Genomic DNA, 23216 nt, shown 5'->3' on the forward strand with positions numbered 1-23216 from the left:
TAGTCTGCCTTTGCAATCATTAAAGTAACGCGTATAAAACGTTTGCGGGCTCAGAGCATAGTTTTGGTATTTTGCAAGTTGTTCTTTGATAAGCAATTTCACTCTTAACTTTTGTTTTATTTTATAATCTTATTTCGTAACTCTTAAAAAAATCCGAGTTTGTTGAATTGTTACGGAGAAAAAGAAGAAAAAATTATAGATTGGAAGCCGAGCAATTTTTATATCTTTCGCTAATTGGGTAAGTTTATTTCAAAACATGAGTTGATTTGCTTTTTGCCTTCGTCATCCACTCGAGTGTCTACAAACTATAGCCTCCATTTGGTGCAAAATTATGCATCGATACATGTTTGCGGACTTTTTTTTGTTCCAAAATGCGAACAGTTTTCCTGAACGAAGCTCAAGGAAAACTGTGGTGAATTGTAAACAAACTTAGAAACCATAGTGTTCCGTCGGAGGATTGACCAACCAGATTATGCGTATCGTGTACAATTATGTCACAACAAAATTCAACTGCACTTCATTGAATGGAAAGCTCTAAGCGAAAGATGATTACCGTAACGACGACGAGAAGTCCTCATCTTTCATCGTAGCTATAAAGTGTGATGATATTTCCTTGTGGTAAAAAACGCCATCAGCCGCGATTACAGACTGAAGGGAAATGTAAACTTAATAAAAGACAAAGTCCATTTTTTTCACTTGTTTTATTCAAAACATCTTTTATTAGAGCCATTCTTATTGTTGCTATCTTTATTGTCTCCAGATATAATTTTATTGCTAGTCCAACTGAGCAGTGGCTCTTCCTTTGAGATTGCCACTCAACTGAATTTTCTCGTATACTCACAGCAAAGTCTAATGCTATTGTTTACCAAGCTGAGCCGTACACAAACCGACTCATTAGATTAGATATGTAATACTAAAACAGCGGAAAGCGTTGAAAACGCACTCTGATTGGCTACTTAAAATCCGAATATCCTTTGCTATTCTACTCGAAGCAACGCGCGCGCGATTTGCGCCCGAAAATATTGTAACCGTTGCGGGAATAAATTAGTTAAAATAACCTTTTCGTGCTATATCATCTCACTGCTTTAGTATACACTAAAATAATTATTTACCTCAGTGTCGGGGGCTAATTGTTGATATTTACCTCGTTGCTTCCTGGCTTGGTAAATATCCACCACCAGCCAGTGACACTGAGGTGAATAGCTGCCAATCAATGTATACTTTCGTATGTTTGTTTAACCGGTCTGTCGAAGAGATCTTCAATCTCTTCTAAGGTTTTACCCTTTGTCTCGGGCAGAAGGAGATAAACAAACAAGAAGCCTAGCATACAAAAACCAGCGTAAGCCCAATAAACACCCTGGATAGTAAACGCAGCGGCCATAGAGTGATAAGTTTTGGTAACAATAAACTGCGTAACTCCGAACACCGTGGTCGCAAAACTGCAAGCAAATCCACGTGCGCGGAGAGGAAATATTTCTGAAATTAAAACCCACGGAAGTGGCCCCCACGCCAGGGAAAACATCAAATTGAAAAGAAAAATAGAAGAGACTGGCAGCCAGGAAATCTCTTCGGCCGGTGGACTGGTGGAACCAGATGAAGTGTCTGCGTCTGTTGCGAAGCCTCCATCAAGTGCAGGGATAAAGATGGCAAAGAACACGCCCAGTGTTATTAGGGACAAGGACATTACGAGAGCAGAGGTCAACAGAAGCTTTCGTCTTCCTACTTTGTCCACAAGGAAACACGACAAAATATTACCGATAAGTTGAGAAATACCCACAGATATTGCGACGAGCTTCTCATTTGCGATGCCCACAATTTTGAATAAATTTGCCGCATTGAAGAGTATTGCATCTGTTCCAGAGAATTCCATAAACATAAAAATCCCGACGCTAATGATTAAGGGCTTTGCTATTGCGGGCGTTCCAATATCTGTACACTTTAGCCTCCCTTGACGATCTGAAAAAAAAAAGAAGAAAAAAAGCCTTGAACTTCTTGTGACTTAAAAAAAGAGAAAAAGTAAATTAAATTGTTTTTTGATCGTTGACCGGACGCTCAACGACATTTTGCAAGTGAAAAATTGATTTTTTCATGGGATTAAAGCGCTTGTCTATAATTCTTTTGCATAATTATAACAAACCTCTTTTTTTAATTTCATCCTGTCTATATTAATTGTTCTTGTGAAATTTTATTGGTCTTTGAAAAATTTACCCATGCTTTTCTACTCAGTTGCACTCGAAATCATATGATAACCTATACCAGGAGCCTGCTGCCTGTACCAATATCTACGTTAATAGAAAGTAAAAGAGTAAACATGAAATTAAAGTGAAATTAGAAATAACGCCTGAAAAAAAATTGGACAGACTCTTCTCCATCATAATTGACGCACAGTTTATGTGTTCTCGAAGCAGACTCAATCTCAGTTTGGAGGCGTTAATTCATTCTATCGGTCCACAACGGATTGGAGAGTGGAAACGAAACTGGTGAAACGGCCAGTCCTAAAATTCCAACAATTTTAATTGGAGGTCAATTCAGTTCGTTGGCAAGTTGCACCTTTATAAAATTTCGTCCTATGTCACAACGAGTTAATGCCCCCCCTCCCCTCTCCCCCCTCCCCCTCCCCCCTCCCCCTCTTTCCTCGACTTCACTCGTCGTCTTTTCTTTGCCTATAAAAAATGAACCTCTTGAGGGGTGATGAATTAGGTTGTTACCTAAGGTGTCTTTAATGTTGGAACACTCCTCCTTTATGTTCGCTTCTGGACCTCGTAACCACAATAGGACTTCCAGCGCTTCATCCGTTCGGTTCTTTCCCAGTAACCAGCGAGGGGACTGTGGCATGGGAATCATCAGAATAAGGACCAGCGTTGGAGGAATTGCACCAATAAAAGCCAGCCACCTCCAATGACACAGGACGCCCGTTGCCAGGCATATCAACACGCCTAATGTGAAACTCAGGCTCCTGAGGCTAGCTAACACTCCACGCACTCGGGCGGCTGCAATCTCGGCAATGTACACCTAACGTGGGACATATACAGCTCTTTCACAAAGGCAACTTAAAAATGGACTACTTTTTATTTTACAACGCTGATGAAAGAAAGAAAAAAGAAGATAACTGTTTGACGATGATCAAGATTAACAGAATCCGCAAAAAGGTTAGCCAGTTCAGGTGAAGTCTGTATTCGAGCTTAATAGCCTATGCAACCGAAGCTTATCCCGGTGAAGCGACTAGGAGTTTTACTACTCCTCCCTGGTTGGGATACCAGTCTATGGCAATTTTACTCCCACCTTTTTTTACTGGGCTTTCCTGACAATAAGCCATTTCTGGAGCTCCTGGCTATTTTCGATACGTTAACATTCTAACATCATCGGCTCCGATGCTATGAGGGAAAAAACAAACGAAATCAATCATTCATCCCTCAACCTCGATGGGATTTCTTTTGCTTTATTTCCCCAAGCCTCGAGGCTAAGTTTGAATTTTAATATATCGAAAATGGCCAATTCGCCGTTACCCTTTTATACTTCTGAGTTTTTCGCCCAAGAACACAACACAATGACCCAGACCTTCAGACTTTGACCCCGGCCAGTTTTTCTCACTAGGCAAAGAAAGTCTTCAAAAACTCATCATCTCTGTTTCTATCTTTCCTTTCTTTTCAATACGAATGCGGTGGCTTGACAGTTAATACTCTGAAATCCGGTCGAAAGGTTTTTTTTAGAAAACTGGGCGGGACATACACTCTGTCTTGTTTGAAGGTCAGTGACTTCAGTCAGTATACTATGTACTGCCTCTCTCCATACGAGAGTATAAATGGGCACCTATCAACTGTCAGGGAAGCTTAAAGAATTTATTGGGGTAACCTGCTAGGGACAAGCGTCCCATCCAGGGTGAATGACTAAACCTTTGTTTGCTTCATGCTACAGAAACCAGATAAACTTCGACAGTGTGGGACTGTTGGCCAGAGCGCAGACTTAACCTCATCCTTTTTTCATGAACGACATGCAACGAAGAGTCGTCAATACTCACTGGAGCAGTAAAGGAGACAGCGCCACACGCCACACCTGTGATGAATCTACCAGCGTAAAGTATGGCAACACTCTGGGCATAACTGATAAGGAGCCATCCTAGGACGAAAGGTACGGAGCACATCATCGTGGTGCCCTTTCGACCAAACTTTTCAATCGCCCATCCACCGATCAGACACCCAATAATCAGTCCAAAAGCAATCAAGGACTGTAAATAAGGATCAAGAACCTTTATCATCTAACAATCTCAAGGTGCCTTTTAGTAAAAGCCTAACGAATTACACTCAAGTGCTTCGATTGTGTTTATCGACTAATTCACACTCATCACGCTTTTATTTTTTATTTTCTGACGTATTTACAAGACATTCCTTTGACCCGCAAATAACAAATGCAAATCGAGGCGGGTCAATTTTTTAAATTTTTAAATTTTTTCTTTACTAACTTAATTTAATTACACTGGAAATAAAACGGAAATGAAGAAATCTAACATAAAAGGACAAAAAGAAACACAAGAAAAGAAAAAAAAAAGAAAAGGAAAATGGCATGTTCATTGTAAAGGAGAAAAAGTCCTAGAGTTTCGACTTTTACCAAAAATATTGTAGAACTGGTTTCTACTGTTATCTTTCGACAACAATAGCAGTGATGGAAAAGCACGCTTAAAACGGCAGAAATCAACAGAAACTACAAAGGATACATAGGATGGGAGTAACTTTTATTGATTTTACGTGTAAAATGTTCATATTTCGAAATATTTATCGTTGCAAATCGACCATATTTCGTTTCCCATACTATTCCTTCTAATGTGTTCAAATTCTCAACGGTTCCTCTCGTAACTTAACACCGAGTCACACAACAAGCGTCACGCCTTCGAGGCGTAACGCTTTCATGATTAACCTTGTTTATCGTTTGCTTTTTCTCGAGACGTGAGCTTGGGTCGCCTGTGACCTAATAAGCATGTGGTCTCTACCACTAAGTAATAACTCTCTACCGAAATACACGTATGTGATGAGCATTTAAGTAAGAATTAGACACGCGCCTCGTGTTCCATTTTTAGATCCCTAATTTTGCCAACTGGAAGCTAAAGGATAGTTACTAAAAGCATGGAATGACTTAAATCTACCTAAAACCACCTACAACCACCTAAAACCACCTACAACCACCTGAAACCACCTACAACCACCTTCAGAATACTATTTTTTATCATTTTGGACGTTTTTTTGACAATTTTGTTGACAAATGTAAATACACACGGGAAATGTTGTCCTGTCTCGCGGGTTCCCATCGATAGCGAAAACTAATACCCCTGAAAATTAAGTCACTGTCTGCGACATTTGCCCATCCGATGGCTCGCATGACCAAGGAAAAACACAAAGAAAATTGTTTACACAGGAGCAGCACCAAGAGCCTTAAGACTTTTCGAGTAATACTCAAACTACGTTTTCGAGGTCAGCTTTTTTCAACGTCTGACAGAGGTAAACGGGACACCAAGCGGGTAGTCAGAAATTTGACGAGGTTGCGTAATATAACATCAGGGGTGATTTGTCTCAGGGAAATCCGAGCAATCCTAACCATCTGAAATTGCTTCAAATCGGGCTGCGGAGCGCGTGTACAACAAAGGAAACAAACCGTTTTACAATAAGTTGGTATTATTCAGAGAAAAAAATTAAATTGACCGAGAATAGGAAACCACGAAAAGAACAGTGACATTTGAAACGTTGTGTGATAAACAAAACTTGCAAATATCGCGAGATGCATGTAGCTTATAATTCCGAAAAATACCGCACTTCCTTACGAGTTCCAAATGCGAAATAGATCAAGTCAATCAGCTATCGGGACTTACGACACGCTGGCATTAACTTGTTCCGATTTTAGTTCTTGGCTTACCCTGTGTGCCAGAGGCTTTTCGGTCAGTTTTTATTTTGATCCGCGCGAAACGCGAAAAGCCTCCGAAACGGAGCGTTTTTCCTTTGATGGAAGGCGGCCGCTGACCAGTTAATGATTCAAATGGATCGCAGGGCTCAAGTATTTTTAGAAATTATTCTTATTGGTTGTAGGTGGCTTTAGGTGGTTTTAGGTGGTTTTAGGTGGTTTTAGGTGGTTGTAGGTGGTTTCAGGTGGTTGTAGGTCATTCCATGTCTTAGTGCTTACGAAAGGTGAAGATAAATTAATGTCCGTGCGCTGCAAATACGTGAAATACACTATAACGGTCTTTTAAGTTACAACATCAGATGATTGTCAAATGATATTCATAGCCTTGCCGTGTCTGTACTTGTACAGAATTAGAATAAGGTGAAGCGTTTTTTATGTTCAAAGAGGGACATATTTGACTGATTCAACGGCTCAACTTACAAAATATAAGAGTTTCTTCAATTCATCGAGATAAAAAATCAAACTTACCGAGAACCAGGATGCTTGTTCAGCCGTTAGGCTGATGTTGAAGGAGGTATTATCATTTTGTAAATCCTCCAAAGCTGACGATGAATATCCCAGACAGTAACCAAAGCTGAGGGAGGCAAGAGCCACAGGGAAAGTGGCAAGGGCCGCTTTTTCGACTCTGTCTTGATCTTTCGGTTCATCAAATTGAAAAGATTCCGAGTGGGAGTTTTCGATTTGTAACTCTGCCATTTGAGATAATGGTGGTTGTGACATCAGCTAAGTTATGGCAAACTGGATGAATGTCTGACAACAAAATCTTAAGTTATGCGGGTATTAGGGGCCAATCCGTGGGATTCGATCCCCGGGCAACCCACCGGGAACCCCTAGGTATGCATGGAGATTGTTCCAATCTACGTACGTTCTTGAGAAAACCTACCTGAGGACCAACATACGGGATTTGCCTAAGGTCCAGCGCCACGATGGCCGGCGGTAATACATCTTAACGCCAAGAAACGCGCACTCCTTGTTCTGTTGGATGTTGATGTCTTCATATGTCTCTGAGGTGTTTGTTACAATTGTACTACTGTACTGTACCACCGGATGGGTTTTAATTACATCATCTCAAGCCTGAGAGTACTTTAAATAGTGTTCTCGCCTATAGGGAAGACGTCTTATTAGGGTGAGTTAACTTTAGGAAGCTCGGGATCGTTTTTTCCACCGGCCATGTTTGATTTAATCAAAGTGCTCTGTGAGCAAACTCGTGAATTGACACATGATTTTTTAGATTATGTTTAATGTTATCTGGTTTAGGGAATTTTGTGGTTGATTGTCATATCTAGAGTACGAGCAGTAGTTCAGTGTTCGCTAATGTAGCAAAGAAACAAAGTAACGTTGGGATAAGAAGGCATTACAATTGAAATGATCATGCTATTACATTTGACAAGGTGGATGATGTCATGTGTTTTAAACGTCTATCATTTTTGTTTCTGGTTCAAAAGAAAAGGTTGGAAGTAAATGTGGGTGAAAAGTGAAATTTACTGTCTTTCGTTGTAAATATTAGAAAATCAAGGCAATACTGTCTTAATGAAAACATTAACGATTCCCTCTTTATCAAATGAGACAAACGGGAACGAGTTTTGAGTGATATAACTAAGCCAAGCCTGCCACCGTCATTTTGGATCTCCGCCTGGGTAGATTTAGGTCACGTGCTAGGCAACGTATGATCAATAACAAGATAGAATTTCATTTCAGGCCTATTTATCAATTTTGTGGTGTGTAACTTTCGCATTTTAGTACGTTGTTTGTATGTTGAATCTTCAAATTGTCTTGAAACTTAAAAGAAAATTGTTCTTTAAAAATTCACTGAAAATCGGTAGCTAAAATTGTTTGTTTAGGTGTTATCTGATTTTCGTGTTAACTTGTTATTTCGTCAGTCGCCGGCATCTTCTGTTGCTTCTCACAGGAAAAACACACACGACGAAACGTAATGATCAATTTTGTCCTCAATCTCACGCTATAACAGAAAAAGCTTTTGAACATCTGTAAACTCCGAGCGCTTCGCAGTAAGTGATATTTTCAATGAATCTTCGGATTGTTTTCAAGTTCAAGGATTGTAAATTACAATTTTATGAAAAACGAAGGTTGTTCTGTTATTTCAGTGTGAATCCTTGCATGCCTGCCAGTCGCTGGCGCCGCTTGTTGAAACTAAAACGAAAAAAAAAACTCTTTTAAGATTATCATTGGCTTCTTTTTCACCCCACCACTATTCTTAGCAACAAAGGTCGCCATTTCGTCTGTTTATTGCTCGCCAAAAACTATAAAATGCACTCAAAAGCCTAAAATCTAAAAAAAGTTTACAGGAATCGACCAATCGAGTGAGCGAGCGAGCGAGCGAGCGAATGCCATTCCCCACATCGTATCTATAACTCGCTCTTGCGCATGCGCGCAATTCACGAGTTAAAAATAGAGGCAGCGGCACCCCAGAGACTGGGGTTAGAACTGTCTTGACAAATGCCCCTGGGTCACCTGGGTCGACTCCAAGGGGTGGCCCCTGGTTCCCTCATCAACTATACTCTACTGTAAATAAGAAGCTATGTTTGTATCTAGAGGCCAAATTCGCTTAAGACCTGTAACAATGAGTTGTTAAAAAGCGAGGGCAAGCTCGCTTGTGTTCCTAACAGTAAGCTGTTAACCTCTCGTCTGTTATTGCGCAACTATCAGTTGAACGCTGATGCTGGATTACTTTACTATTTGTCACGTGACTGTCCAAAGAACTCGAACCATCCTATCGACCAAACAGATTCATAATTTAAGCCAATCGCGACCTAACCCTTCAATTCCGAAGATCTGATTCATAATTCTCCCTTCTAGCTTCTACACATTTCCTTGTAATTTAGTTAAGAGAATTTGATGGTGGATCAAGATAACAATTTCTACCTGATAAGTTTGAGTATTCTCATTACCTGTTTGCTGGACAAAGTGTGGATATTATTGGGAGAAGTTCCATGTTTATCATTGATGGGAGTTAAAGGGTTAAAGACCCGTTTTCACGCGCCCTAAGCAGTTTGCTTGCTTTTACTTTTATAATAATAATAATAATAATAATAATAATAATAATACTAATAATGAATGTCTTTATTGCTCATTAGATAAAAATACTTATCTAATGTTACAGGATAAAAAGTTTCAAGGTTCAGCCAAAAATTATAATAGAATAAAAAGAAAAAAAAAAGATCAAACTAGATACAATATATCTGGCATAAAATATCATAAAAGGTTGCATTTAAAAATTAATCTATTTACAAATGTGTTCTTATGACTCCTCTAGAGTTTTACCCTTAGTCTCGGGCAAAAGTATGTAAACAAAAACGAAGCCGATGAAGCAAAAGCCAGCATACAACCAATAAACACCTTGGATAGAAAGTGCCTCAGTAGCTTTTACGTCTAAGGTTATAAGTTAAATTGTTTTTATGACTTTTTTATTTATGACTCATTGGTGCCCTATTTTAAAGATAATTTTCTTTCTTCTTTACTTTTTTCAAATTACTTTGATTTTTGGTTTCATGACACTCAATCGAAAAGCGTTCTACATAGGCAATTAAACCTTGGACCAGATCCGAGACACCAGCATGACAACCGATGCAGGAATCAAACAAAGAATGTATGATTCCACTCGATTTATTACTTCAATAAAAGAAGGAACATTCTGAAATTTTAGCCTCCTGTCCAGTAGAATCCACAGAACAAAAAACAGTACACCAGAATTTAAATAGTATGATAAAAACATGGAGAAATTCTATAACATTATTTTCATTTTATGGAAGAAAATTTGCAATTTGCTCCCATAAAATTATTTAACCGTTCTTGATTAGTTTCTTCATAAGTAATATTGTTATTACTCAGCGTGTCTATGGAGCGAGTGACGCCTATTGCGTGTGTCGCGATGACATTACTTGGGGCTAATATCGATCAAATACAGCGGTTCCATTCCAAATTAACTCTCAGGGAATCCGTTCGTATTGGTTTTTTTCCTGCTCAAAAATAGCCTCAATCTCCTCTAGAGTTTTACCCTTAGTCTCGGGCAAAATTAAGTAAACAAAAACGAAGCCGATGAAGCAAAAGCCAGCATACAACCAATAAACACCTTGGATAGAAAGTGCCTCAGTTAAGTAACGATACGTCTTTGTGACTGTAAACAGTGTTGCCCAAAATACTATGGAAGCAAAACTGCATGCGAGGCCACGGACCCGAAGGGGAAATATTTCAGAGATTACGAGCCACGGCATCGGTCCCCACGCAAAGGAGAATGTCAGTCCGAGTACAACAACACTAAGGATTGAGAGCCAGGAGATCTTATCGGCAGGTACAGAGTGGCTGATAAAACCGTTTATTTGGGAAGCTGTATCATTACCCATGGTATGATCATTCGGAGGAATGTAGACCTGAAAGTACATCCCCAGTGCCAAAAGTGACATGGTCATTCCAAAAGAAGCAGTCAGGAGGAGAACTCGACGGCCAACCCGGTCGACGAGAAAACATGCTGCAGTTTTACCAATAAGCTGGGCGAAGACAATAATAAAGGAGACGAGCTTTTCGTCTGAGAATCCCGCTATTTTGAAAATAGCTGCAGCATTAAAGAGCACTGAATTGAATCCAGATAATTGTTGTAACATCACCAGGCCAACACTGATAATTAACGGCTTGACCATTGCTGATGTCTTCAAATCTGCCAAATTAAGCTTCTCGTGACGATCTGTTAAAAAAAATCTATGATCACCATACAGTGTAACTAGATCACCTTGTTAAGAAGCCCTCTACAGGACCATGCTGGGTACTTTATCTCTAGGGCAAGTACGCCCTCCTAAGGTTGGTACTACTCTACATTGGGTACATAGGAATATGACTAAAAAAACAGGCGTACATTAAGAGCATGATAGTCGTAAATTGGTAAAGTTTTTTTTAAAGAATACGGGAAAGAGTGTGTGAAATTTGTCTTTTCAATTGCAATTAAGGTATTGAACACATTTTCCAGGGTGTTACAACGTGGTGAAGCAACACGGAAAGTTGACAGAACTCGAGAAAAGCTTTAGGCCAGTGATTGGCGACCACAAATGAAACCAGAAATGTACCAAATTAAGCTTAAAGTAAACCAGAAGGCATTTTTTTTAGCTAAATATTCTAGGAAATTTTAATAAGATGTGACTTCAGCTCTAATCCCAATTTGACTCAGTGCGTTCAACTGTCTTTGTTACAAAGTGTGAGGGATTTGCAAACCAAGGTCAACTTTAAGAACCCAGACATGAAAACGGATATTAAAAATGGCCTGCTTTGGTTTGTAAAATTTCATTATTCTGAGAACTAGGTTGAATGTATACCTTTGGAGAAGGTTGAAACGGTTTTCTCCCTTCCCGTATGAAAGTTGTAACATATTGTCACGATATTGAAATGAAAGATATTCTAAACTGAAACAAAACCGGTACATATCGTGGTTTTCCTCAATGTTTTGATAGCTTCTCGTCGTCTTCCATCAATCCCATAGATGTGCAACACTTTTTCCAGAACAAATTCGGGTCCAAAATACTACGTGTTACCCACCCATTAATTTTCGCGCGATTCTATTGGCTCTTTACGTCATGTGGTGCAAAATCACCGGACTGTTATCACGCAACAACCCCCGCTGCGTCAAATTTTTTCAACTAATATTCCCGTCGAAGAAGAACAAGAACAAGAAGCCAACGGGGATACGCCAGCTCAAGAGTTTCTCTTTTTTTGTCCTAGTCACTTTATGTGGAAGAAAAATGAACCCGTTTTATAGAGTACAGTGATAGTGACATTACAAAGATGATCCTCTGAGCTGCTGTGGAAAGTACAAAGAATTCAACTAAATTTCCTCTCAGCGCTCGAAATGAAAAGCAATTTAGTAATTAGAAACTGGTCTGTTGTCTCACCTAGATTAGCCTTAACGGTAGAGCATTCTCCTTGAACATCAGCTTCAGGACCTCGCAACCAAGACAAGGAATCTAAAGCCTCGTCTTCGAAATTCTTTCCCAGCAGCCACCGAGGGGAATCTGGTAATGGGATCATCAAAATGAGGAGCAGTGCTGGTGGAACTGCGCCTATAAAAGCTAGCCATCTCCAGTGAAACAGGATACCCATTACGAAGGCTAATAAAGCACCTAATGTTAAAGCTGGTCCTCTAACGGAGCCTAATACACCACGCACGCGTGCAGCAGCAATCTCCGCGATGTACACCTAGGGAAAGAGAAATGTAATGAGCGATATTCGGATGACTCTTAGATATTGTGTGAATGTATTTCTAGTTAGTCTTGCAGTTTTGTTAAGCGAGATGACGTCGAGGTCTGTAAAAACTGCTAGCAAATTAGCTAGAATCCCTAATCAAACAAATGTTGCAAATGATAAAAACAAAAACAAAAACAAAAACAAAAAAAACAAAACAAAACAAAACACTTACCGGACTAGTGCAGGAGATTACTCCACATCCAATTCCTGTTATGATCCGTCCGGCGTAAAGCATTTCAATATCCGTAGCGTAGCTAATGAGAAGCCATCCCAGAACGAATGGTATTGCGCACAACATGGTGGCAAACTTCCGACCAAACCTGTCCATCGCCGGACCACCGACAGAACATCCAAAAATAGCACCAATCGCAATTAACGACTATAAGTTAAAATAAAGGAAAGAGCTTAAAATCCAGGCAGCGCTGAGAGGATTGAACCAGGGTTATAGAGTCTAAAATTTGCGTTTTAGAGAGACACTTCGACTTCAGATTCTCCAGACCCTTCTATTTACGTCTCATTGTTGCATAATCAACAACCAAATTCTAACATAATGCTAGCTGTAGAGTATATTAGAATGCGGGAAAGCCAAAGTCATGTTTCGCCCCAAATTGTTCTACAAGTTCGAAGGCTAAACGGTGCCAATAACCGAAAAAAATTCGCTTGCTTTCTCTATCGCTGAAATCAAAGGAGCTTCGCGCAATGAACTTAAATAAGCAATGACAGATCGCTGGAAAACTAGAGAGAGGGAAAATGGCGAACAATAAGACTGACCATTCCCCTCAAACAGTCATCTTTATTTTTGGTTGATTCCGTTCCATTTTCTAGCAGTCCCTCTTAGAAGCCTGGAACTGGGAAACTGATTTAAGCAGTGACCTATTTCGGGGATGTTTGTCGGGGTCAGTCAGTTGATTGTCACGGGATGTGATTTTTCCTCACGTGCTTGTCACGTGCGAGTCTGCTTTGAGATGAAAACGATGAGGTATACTTTATATTTATAGTTATCCCTTTTGATATTTTAGATTAGTTAGCTAGCAGGGTTCTTCGTCTTGTGATAGAGCTGGGCTGAATTTCTAAGTTTTGGCGTGACACGCTAATAAAATGGCGGCCGAAAGTGCTGTCGCGTGGGTTAAAGAGATGACCAATCCGTTAAGATTTCGCAATCTGAATAGTTCTCATATGACGATAAGTACTCATATACATTATTTTTATATAAAAAAAAAACTCGATGAGACATGTTTTTTTTGAGATTTTTGTGGTGGCGTGACAGTGAAAACCAGCAAAAGTTAAATGAATACATTTATTCGAGAAATCTTTTTAAATAAGCAATTCTTAAACTAAGCGACCTACAAAAATTTCGACGGTTATGCTGGGTTCAAGGCAAAATGATGACAATAAAGAAGTGAGTGATGCGTCATCCCCGTTTAGAAATTTGGGTTCCTGCGGTAAAACCCAGTTAGACGAGCTCCAATGGATCCACGCACGTGCCGCGAAGAAATTTTACCGTTTACACTGATGTACACTCAGCGATAAGGAGTTTGCTCAGGCATATCGGTTCTCGTTAAATGATTTGTATATGCTAGGGCTATTACAGCTGGCTCAAAGATGTTTGCAGGGTATTTCTCCGTTTTGAATCCAATAATAGTCCCAGAAGTATATGCCGGCATAAACAACGTACGTTAGAAAATGACCCAAGATGTACAGCTATTGAAAATGGACCTCTGCCGTAAACTTATCTGCTACCAATCAATAATGGGATACGCAAACACTGGGGAACTATAGAAAAATTATTGTTCCAGAAATAAACTGAGAAGTAATCTTATGTAAATTTCAATTTCTCTGTTTTTAAAGTCAACACCAATAGGTTAATTGTTTTAGGATCATTGTAAATAGCTTACGTTCTAGCTTTTCAAGCATTTAAATGAAACGAGAAATATTATTTTTGAAAAAATGTTTACGGGATGCTATTTTTGCCTTTTTCATCCGTATATGCTTCAACACGACCACAAAAGCTGTTACGTAATAGTGCAGCGCGCAATGTTAAAAGCGATCAAGAAAGGTAAGGTAGGTGAATTTAGCAATCAAGCCAAGTAGCTTAAGAATGAGGCGAACAAAATACCCTTAGCATGCTATTTGAGTTTTACTAAGTTTTAGAAAAAGATAAAAAGGAGAACTAAAGACAAAGGTCCTCGTAACACGAAAAGTGACTGAAAGATTCTGGCACGTGCGTGACAAAAAGCAATCCACTGGAAATTTACACTTAACGATGCAAACGAAACATCTACTATTTGCTCCCATAGGCGCTGTTAACCATTATTGCTGATCATTGTAGCTGTATCCAGTTATCTCAATATGTGCATTTCTGTTGAAGAGTAGAAAAAACAATCGAAAACTTACTGAAAACCAAGATCCCTGTTCGCTGGATAATTGGACATCGTTCGGTTTATCGGCATTTTGTAAATCCTCCAGTGCAGGCGATGAGTATCCCATACAAAAACCGAAGCTGAGAGGACCGAGGGCTGCGATGAAAGTTGCAAGAATTGTTCGGCCAACTCTGTCTTTCTCAGCGTGTTCATGGTACTGACAAGAACTCTGACGGTTGTATTTGATGAGAACGTCGGTCATTTCGAATAATTCGTTTTCGTTCAGCTGCTTGGTGTTTGTTAGACAAGAACCTTCCACCTGTTAAGGTTCGAAATTTAATAGGTGTGCGTACGAAGTGGATACCATCCGAGGTTAAATACTCCTAGGATAACGCGAACTGGACGACCTATTATGTAACTCGATTGCATAACAAGTCACTCTGTGTTTGCTTACATGAAGAAATTGGGAGATTGATGTTATGCTTAGTCACGACCCCCTACCGATAGCGTTCTCTATTGTGGGGTCAATAAACAGCCGATTTTCGGGAAATGAACTCATAAAAAGAACGCGAGCCTTGCTTTAAGTGGTGAAAATCAAGTATAATCTTTCACTAGTGTCCAAAACAGAGCCTTCCTCGCGGACAAAGCTTCTTTCCTGCGTGCGTTGCGTGACATCTTGGCCAAGAATCGACTGTCAATCCCTCATACACTTTATTTGTGACATGATGTCATTGTTTCTTTTTTTAAATATCCACCTTCACGAGTGCGACGAATTGTTTAATATTATTTTTTTCCCACCACCCCCTATGGAGAAAAGTGGGAGAAAGGTGCCCTTTCTGGAACGTTTTCCCATGCGAATCTATTTTATTGAGACCAAATCGGAAAAACAAAACCGTCAAACAGGAACTTGAGGAACTTTGTTCAGAACAGAATTTGAACCCGGAATTTTGGGTTTTCAGTCGTGTAGGAGCACAGGCAGCCCAAGCTCACGTCTCGAGAAAAAGCCAACGATTAATTCATGAACGCGTCACGCGTTGTGTGACTCGGTGCTAAGTTACGAGGGGAACCGTTGAAAATTTAAACACGTTATAAGGAATAGTATGGGGAACAAAATATAGTCGATTTACAACGATAAATATTTCGAAATGTGAATATTTTACACGTAAAATCAATAACACTTACTCACATCCTGTGTGTTCGTTGTAGTTTCTGGCGATTTCTGTCGTTTCAAGTTTGCTTTACCATCACTTATTTCTTTTCTAAAATATTCATATTTCGAAATATTTATCGTTGTAAATCGACCATATTTCGTTCCCCATACTATTCCTTATAGCATGTTAAAATTTTCAACGGTTCTTCTCGTAACTTAACACCGAGTCACATAACATGTGACGCGTTCATGAATAAATCGTTGGCTTTTTCTCAAGACGTGAGCTAGATTCTCTTTGAAATCTGATGTTCAACGATAGTGAATAAATTAAATTTTTCTGTCACGCAACATCTTACTTTGGCGGGTTGTTACCGAAAAGGAAGCGAAAAAAAAAAAAAAAAAAAGAAACAATCCGAGCATTTGAAGTATAGGCGAATTTCCATAGCTCGAACCTTCCAGGGAAATTAAGAAAGGTTCGAGTTATCCGTGTTTAAGTTCTTTGTAGTTGAAAACAAAGAACCGGAAATGAGGGAAGAACAGTGTTCACTGTTTTTTCCTATTTTCAAAGTTTATATTTTAATCCAATTTGATTAAAGAGAAGTCGAGTGGAAAAATAACACTAAGCCATTGCAGAAATATCACAACGTTACGTGAGTGATTTGAGTCACGTTTTGACAGACGTGGTTCGACTTTGTACGAGTCACCAGGCGTGGGTAAAAATATACAAGGAATGAAGGAAAGGGAAATGGAAATTGCTTCGAGTCAGAGGGAGGTTTGAGATATCGAGGGTTCGAATCGAGTGTAATACTGCAGCAAAAGTAAACGTATGGCGGAAATCTAGGGGAAACCGAGTTTGGTTGGAGTTAGCGCGAGGTTTGAGTTAGCGAGGGTTCGAGTCATGATCGGGAATCGACCGCAAGTCCAACAGTCTCTCTAGCTTATATCTCTCTTTATTCTCACTGCATGTCCTCTTGGCGGTATGTTTATGTTACAAGGAGGAATTATTTATTGCTGAGCCATTACTAGGAGCTCGTATGATATTGATGGGTGACAAAGGGGTAAGTTCTATATAGTACAACGATTGAGATCAAAGGTTAAAGAAAGACGTGACTCAACAAAAAGATTACTGCTTAGTTTGATCAGTGAGAGGTGGAAACCAACAGTGCAGTTGTGTGTGAAGTGTTGGAGATGAAGTTCTGAGTATGGCTGCGTCGAGCCATACAAGGAAATTTTAATTGACCCTACCGACAAGAAGGTAAAAATTCTTCTAGCCCCCGGTTCTCGATTTTCTCAGCGCTAGCTATTTGGTTTGTCGCGCAAGAAATTCTGCGCTACGTTAACTTCGTGATTCAAGCAGAAAGAAGTGGCAGGCATATAACGTAAAACACGCGCGTCTTTATTTGAAATCACATTCCTTCATTAGAATTCCTTGATCATTGTGCAAGAATATCTCACTTAAGAATAATGAATGACTTTGGCTCACCTGTGATAACTTAAGTCCGATACACCAGACTTTGTCAGTATAAGAAATGTTCAAATTCATAAATTTTACACAGTATAAATAGCCAACAATAGCAGTCTTCAACCCGCCAGAAATTTGCTTTTGGGATAGCTATAGACAATATGCGCTTCCTTAGGACTCTTAAAAATTTCAGTCGAATTCTTTACTAATTTTCAGGAAAATATGTAAGTTGTTGAAGCAAAATGTACACTCTTAACGACACAAGGGTTTACGAATACAGCACATTTCGGCCAGGTGTCGCAAACCCAAACCTCATTTGAACTTAAAGGTAATGACAAAGACCTCGTACAGGCGCTTTAAGCTCTCATCTCAATTTGATCGAAAATTAAATTATTGATTTATTCATGAAAGCGTTTTGCGTTGTAACAATTCAGAGAGCGACGTGCTTCGTTAGACGCAGTACAAGGAAAGAAATATCATCGACTGAGAACGCCATATATTATGAAATATGAACATTTCCATCTAAGACGAACAAAATTTCACTGGCTTGGACTTTCTCTGCCACCAATGTCAGGCAAAGTTTACCACAATCCAAAAGCACACTCCAAAGTGAATCTACCGTATTTATCTCAAGAGTAAAATGCAAATTGCTTGCATTACTCTAATTTCTAAGTCGACGATCTTTCATTCCTCGAACGTCTTCTGAAGCACTAAAATGTTCAACGTTTCCTCCGCTTAACTAACAGCGAGTTCATTTCCCGTTAAATAACATTATATACACTGACTTATACTAAATTTTTCCCGTTCAACGTATCAAAATGTATTTCATTTTTTCGATCGTTTCTTTTTTTTTTGCATTATGTTTCGAAGAAGTTGCAATGTCGACCTTTTCACTACCAGAAGTGACCGAAATGAAATTTCACGCCTAGTAAAATCATACATTTTTCAAACAGAAAGGTGATGACGAAAGAGATACATCAATTGAAGAATATTGTTTGATTTAACACTAATCGAAAATTTTAAGAAATATAAGCCAGACACAGTGGAGGACTAGAATTAATATCGAAGGAATGAAATAGTTTAGTATAGTAAGTAAAAGGGACATGAGTCCCCCCTCTAGCATAGCAAATGAAATCTCAAATTTATCACTCGGAAAAATTATCCCCGTGGGGGAGGGGCTACCCTGACGGCTTTCTCCCTTCTGCGATTCTCTGTTTTTTTAAACTAAAATTAGGGGGAGGGGGCCCGGGCCCCTCCCCTAGATCCGCCACTGCCTTAATTCTGGGCGGAAATGAAAACCTGAAGTCGCTTAATTACAGACGTTTATGTGACTGGGAATGGAGCGTGAAGCCTCATGTAGCTCCAATTTTTTTCCTAAAATTCTTTGCCGCTATTTTGAAAAGGATCTACTGAATGTCCATGTCCAAATCAAATTAATTTTAACTTTCAAGCAGCTGTCCGTTGCATAGGTTTTATGAAAAGTACCACGTTGATGCTTTGACAGTCAGTATTTTGGTTCTCACACGTAGCCTACAGTTTAGTTTCTGTTACGGAAATTTCGTCCAAATCTTTTCCTTCTTGCTCTTCGCCTTCAAAGTACATTTGAATCTCCTCAAGCGATTTTCCTTTCGTTTCCGGGACATAGAAGTAGACGAAAAGCACAGCGAGAAACGCGAGACTTCCAAAGAACCAGAACGTCCCCGCGATGGTGAGTCCGTCGATGAGCACGTCAAATGAAAGAGTGACAAGGAAGGAGCAAAACCAGTTGAAGAAAGTGGCAATACCACTGGCAACTCCTTTGGCTTTCACGGGGAATATCTCACTCATTATGAGCCAAGTACAGGGACCCCAAGCCATCGCAAATCCAACGATATACACGGCGATGCTTGTTACAGCCACCCACGAAATGTCAGGGCCACCATAGGCTATGTCGGTATCTGGTACGGAATTGATTGTAACGAAGAAGTAGAAACCCATACTGAAGCAGCTGACACACATTCCGACGCCACCGATTAAAAGCAAGAAGCGCCTACCACCGCGATCGATCAAGAGGATGGACACGACAGCAGCGACAAGTTGGATGATACCTATCAAGATCGATACCATGGTACTGTTGTCTTGGAAACCAGCGTTTTCGAAAATCGTGGCACAGTAGAACATGACTGCGTTGATCCCAGTACTTTGTTGGAAGAAGTGGAGGGTCATGCTGATCATAAAAGGCCGGAGAAAACTGGGTTTGGTGAATTCTTTGATTGACATCTTCTCCTTAATATCTGTTGGAATAAATTAGAATTAACTGCTGTCTTTAAACCAATATCAAAGCAACTCTACTGTTTGTAATATGCGATATCTTCACCAAGCATATAGAATTCGTCATGGCGGAAGGCTCTATCAACTTGGCAATTTTACCTTCTTGAATAAAATCTCTTTACTAACATTAATGAAATTAGTCTACTTTTAAGGGAGCAAGCTTTATCCACTCTGTTAAAATTTGAAATGCCTCTTACATGTACCAAGTACAGCACTAAAACATTCTCACTATGGGCAGTTTTCATAAGTAATCTTTCCCAGGAGACTTAATACCTCGGGTTTATAAAACAACTTTGAAGGGGTAAACTTGGATTGCGCCCATGAAGAGTTTTTTCATGCTTTCTCAAGATGAAATGAATTACAGTGTATTGGTAAAATGTACATCACGAAGATAACAAAGTAACCAGATAAAATAATTTTACGTACTCAAACTATCCTTGATTTCGACAATCTCGTTCTCAATCTCAGCATATTTTCCACGAAGCCATCTTAGAGTCTTATAAGCGCGCTCTTCCTTAAGGTGAGCCAGCAACCAGCGAGCTGTTTCTGGCATAAAGAACATCAAAACAAACATACAGGCAGGAGGTCCCACTCCTGCGATGGCGGACCAACGCCAGGAGAGGGCATGCCCGATTATGTAGGATGACAAGATACCAACGACAATTCCAATTTGGTTGAATGCACCAAATGCACCCCGAAGACGACCTGGGGAAGTCTCGGAAATGTAGTTCTAAGAAGGAAAATATGATGCCGTCAGATATCAATTAGACATAAAACATTGCTGCCAAAATGGATTGAAAATTTAACCCCTGAAGCGCCAAGGGTTTGAATGAGTGAACGAACAGATTTTGAGTCAGTTGAAGAATTGAAGAGATTGATGGATCTTACGGAATGAATGGATGAACGACTGAACTAATGAATAAATCATGATGAATTAATGACTAGGAGTATGATCGCATGAATGGATAAGTAATGGGATAGAGCGGAATTAAATCAGTCATATCCCTTCATAAGTAATAGAAACTCTCCAAGACTGTATACAGCTTAACTAGAGAGACAAAAATTCGTCAATGACTGTTTTCACGTTTGCACATATTTACTTACTGGTACTATGAGTGACGCCATGCCTACTCCAAGACCTGAAAGGAATCTTCCAGCATGAAGCAAAACTTCATTTGAGCCAAAACCTATCATCAGCCATCCAGCGCTGAAAGGGAGCGCGGTGATCATTAGCGCCAGCTTACGGCCAAAGAAATCGATTACCCATCCACCAAGGGGACCTCCTATCATGGCACCAATGTTCAAAATAGACTGGTGGTAAAAATAACACAAAAAATGAATGATATTTCAGTAATGATATCATTTACAAATAGTCTGCAAGGAAGGCTCTCGTGGCAACGAGCCACAAAGAAGGCATGCGAAAATTGGCGCGGCCAGGCAAGGAAAAAGAAAATAAAGAGAAAAATGGAAATTTCTCTGATCACCACAATCTACGTTTGTCGTTCGCTTGCTCTTTCCAGACTGAAAACAGGCAAATTCACCGAAAATCAGTTTTCAAGTGTTCAAGCCGGGAGAATTTGACAACGGTTTCAGACGATCATAAAACAAAGAACTTGAAAAAGTAACCAATCCAATTGAAAAAGAAATTTTGATTCAGTCCATTATTCACCCGATAATATTATAATTTCATGTAATATCTATTCAAAAACATGAATATGTTATCTAACTAACAAGTCACGAGCATAAGATCTCAAGCTGCAAAGTTGAACAAAAGAAAGAATTTCATATCTACGGCTGCAGCTCGGCCAACACCATTAAGTTTGTAAAGAGGCCAAAGAAAATGGTGATAAGTGAAAATCAAAAATTAAACAAACTTGATTGGCTTAGATGTACGTGAATGTAATTCGTGTTTTGAAAAAATTAAGGTAGCAGCGTGATCGAATGTACACGTATCTCTCTCTCCTTAGCAAGACGCATTGGTACATTTCAATAACGTTTATATCTGTACATTCTTTTAGCATACTGGCCTTACTGTTATTATGTAGCAGAATACTGCCATCCGTAAGACAAAACCAAGCTTAAAATCAAAAGTTCTTCATGTAGCTGCAATCCCTTTACACTCCTGAAGTTTCAATGTCTGTGGGCCATGTTTGGCGAGAAAACTTCATAAATTTGTCCAAATAAGTGTTCATTTTCTGTTCTTGTTTTGTTGTGGTCTTTCTAAATAACACGCTCATTTAAGAAATAAGAAATCAAAGGAATCAGAACCAAAATCCACAAAGGATGTTCCAAACTCATTTTTCCTCCTAATTTAAAATGGAATTTTACACCAAAACATCTAGAACAGTATTGAGAACAAATTCCTTATATATCAGTAGGAGTGTTTGGTGCAATTTGATCACCAATTTTAAAATCAACTCCGCCTCGAGCTAATGACCCCAATTTAGTCTGCGAAAACAAATTTTTGGATTTTAGATCGGTTTACTTTTGGTTTTACAATGATATCCTCGATTTTTTTTAAAAATACGTTTCTGGTTACGATCTTTTAAGAAACCAGAGCAAAGGACCAATGCAAATATATACATTTCCGTTTAAGGGAAATGTTCAATAACAAATATAACAGCCTCTTTGATGATTTTGCTTTGCCATCCTAGGAGTTAAGTGGTTAAATGAGAAGGCTCGCCCTTGCGGCAGAAAGTTAAGTGAGCACTGAAATACGGAGTTTTGCGGTCACGTTTTCTTTTTTTGAAATCTGTGTTCTGATATCTATTGGGGCAATTGTTTTAAGGATCATAAAATCAGTTTAGGAAAAGTCATGGAATGGTAAGGCGAATTATAGAAATTGAATTTCTCAAATGCGGAATAATAATACGTGTACTAAGTGATGATATAACCGCTTATATAGCAGACACATCACGACTGTCATGAGACCGAGAATAAGCGACCTTTTCACCAACATGTTCATTTTGAAATCAATACTAATTCTTTTTTCACACAGCAATCAGATAGGCGATTATTCAGCATTAAAGCTATGATAACTTTTCTTCTCTAAAGAGAGCTAAAGTTCTGATCAAACCGTTTGCTAAGATACAAGTGTTTTCTTTTCCTGTACCTCCCACAAAGTCAAAAATATCATATTAAAAAAAAAAGAAAATTATAATTCGTGCACTTTGCATCGTCCATGTAACCTACACAACAGAAAAAATTACTTAGAGCTTAGACATTCGACTAAAAAAGACCCCATTGAAAGGGGAATTCGAAAAAACGTCTCCAAGCGCTCACTTATATGAGTTGCCATTCCTGTCTGTATGCTGTTAACAGCGAAATTGAGACGAACACGACAAGGTCGCCTTATGCGGTTTAAAATAAATAAGATAACGAATCTAATATGGCATCTTACCCCAAACAATCTGATCCCGTTTTTGTCAAGTAGGACATCTGTACGATTCGGGTTCCCCAGTTGGGTAACTGCTGCGGACGAATAACCCATACAATATCCAAAACTAAAAGGACCAAACGCCGCGACTGAACAAGCGATCAACACGGCCCATAAGCGTTCCTTACTCTTCCTCTGAGGTGGTTTATCACTTAATTGGTTAATGATGTAGGCGCCTTTAGTCATTTTGTCGCGAGTTCAGGCTTAGTAACGACTATGTTTTCTTTTAACTTTCGCGAACAACCTGTATCGCCGAGAAGTTCGAAGTGATATACTGGACACCGAGAACCACTACCATCACTATAC

General features: G+C 39.3%; 2 protein-coding genes across 2 annotated transcripts; both read right to left on the reverse strand.

Moving 5' to 3' along the window:
• Positions 1-746: 746 nt before the first annotated feature.
• On the reverse strand, positions 747-14947 carry LOC131794626 (uncharacterized). The gene is made up of 8 exons (XM_059112153.2): positions 14587-14947; positions 12365-12571; positions 11841-12144; positions 9902-10645; positions 6415-6635; positions 4019-4225; positions 2709-3012; positions 747-1956 (listed from the first exon to the last, which is right to left on the reverse strand). The coding sequence occupies exons 1-8, from the start codon at positions 14812-14814 to the stop codon at positions 1211-1213; spliced, it is 2961 nt and encodes a 986-aa protein (XP_058968136.2). The 5' UTR covers positions 14815-14947; the 3' UTR covers positions 747-1210.
• A 2590-nt stretch (positions 14948-17537) lies between these two features.
• LOC131794641 (solute carrier family 2, facilitated glucose transporter member 8-like) lies at positions 17538-23216 on the reverse strand. The gene is made up of 4 exons (XM_059112173.2): positions 22875-23216; positions 20579-20785; positions 19901-20204; positions 17538-19437 (listed from the first exon to the last, which is right to left on the reverse strand). Exons 1-4 carry the CDS (start codon positions 23094-23096, stop codon positions 18695-18697), a joined length of 1476 nt encoding a protein of 491 aa, XP_058968156.2. The 5' UTR covers positions 23097-23216; the 3' UTR covers positions 17538-18694.

The sequence above is a fragment of the Pocillopora verrucosa genome, chromosome 5 (genome assembly GCF_036669915.1).
Source record: "Pocillopora verrucosa isolate sample1 chromosome 5, ASM3666991v2, whole genome shotgun sequence".
Classification (NCBI taxonomy): Eukaryota; Metazoa; Cnidaria; class Anthozoa; order Scleractinia; family Pocilloporidae; genus Pocillopora; species Pocillopora verrucosa.

Excerpts from the sequence above, each read along its gene's own strand:
- LOC131794641 (XM_059112173.2), bottom strand. The coding sequence starts at position 23,096 with ATGACTAAAGGCGCCTACATCATTAACCAATTAAGTGATAAACCACCT. Across the intron at positions 20,786-22,874 it reads ACGGGATCAGATTGTTTGGG|TCTATTTTGAACATTGGTGC; the intron begins GTAAGATGCCAT and ends TTTTACCACCAG. Across the intron at positions 20,205-20,578 it reads TGGCGTCACTCATAGTACCA|AACTACATTTCCGAGACTTC; the intron begins GTAAGTAAATAT and ends TTTCCTTCTTAG.
- LOC131794626 (XM_059112153.2), bottom strand. The coding sequence starts at position 14,814 with ATGACCGACGTTCTCATCAAATACAACCGTCAGAGTTCTTGTCAGTAC. Across the intron at positions 12,145-12,364 it reads TAATCTCCTGCACTAGTCCG|GTGTACATCGCGGAGATTGC; the intron begins GTAAGTGTTTTG and ends CTCTTTCCCTAG. Across the intron at positions 4,226-6,414 it reads AACAAGCATCCTGGTTCTCG|TCCTTGATTGCTTTTGGACT; the intron begins GTAAGTTTGATT and ends CCTTATTTACAG.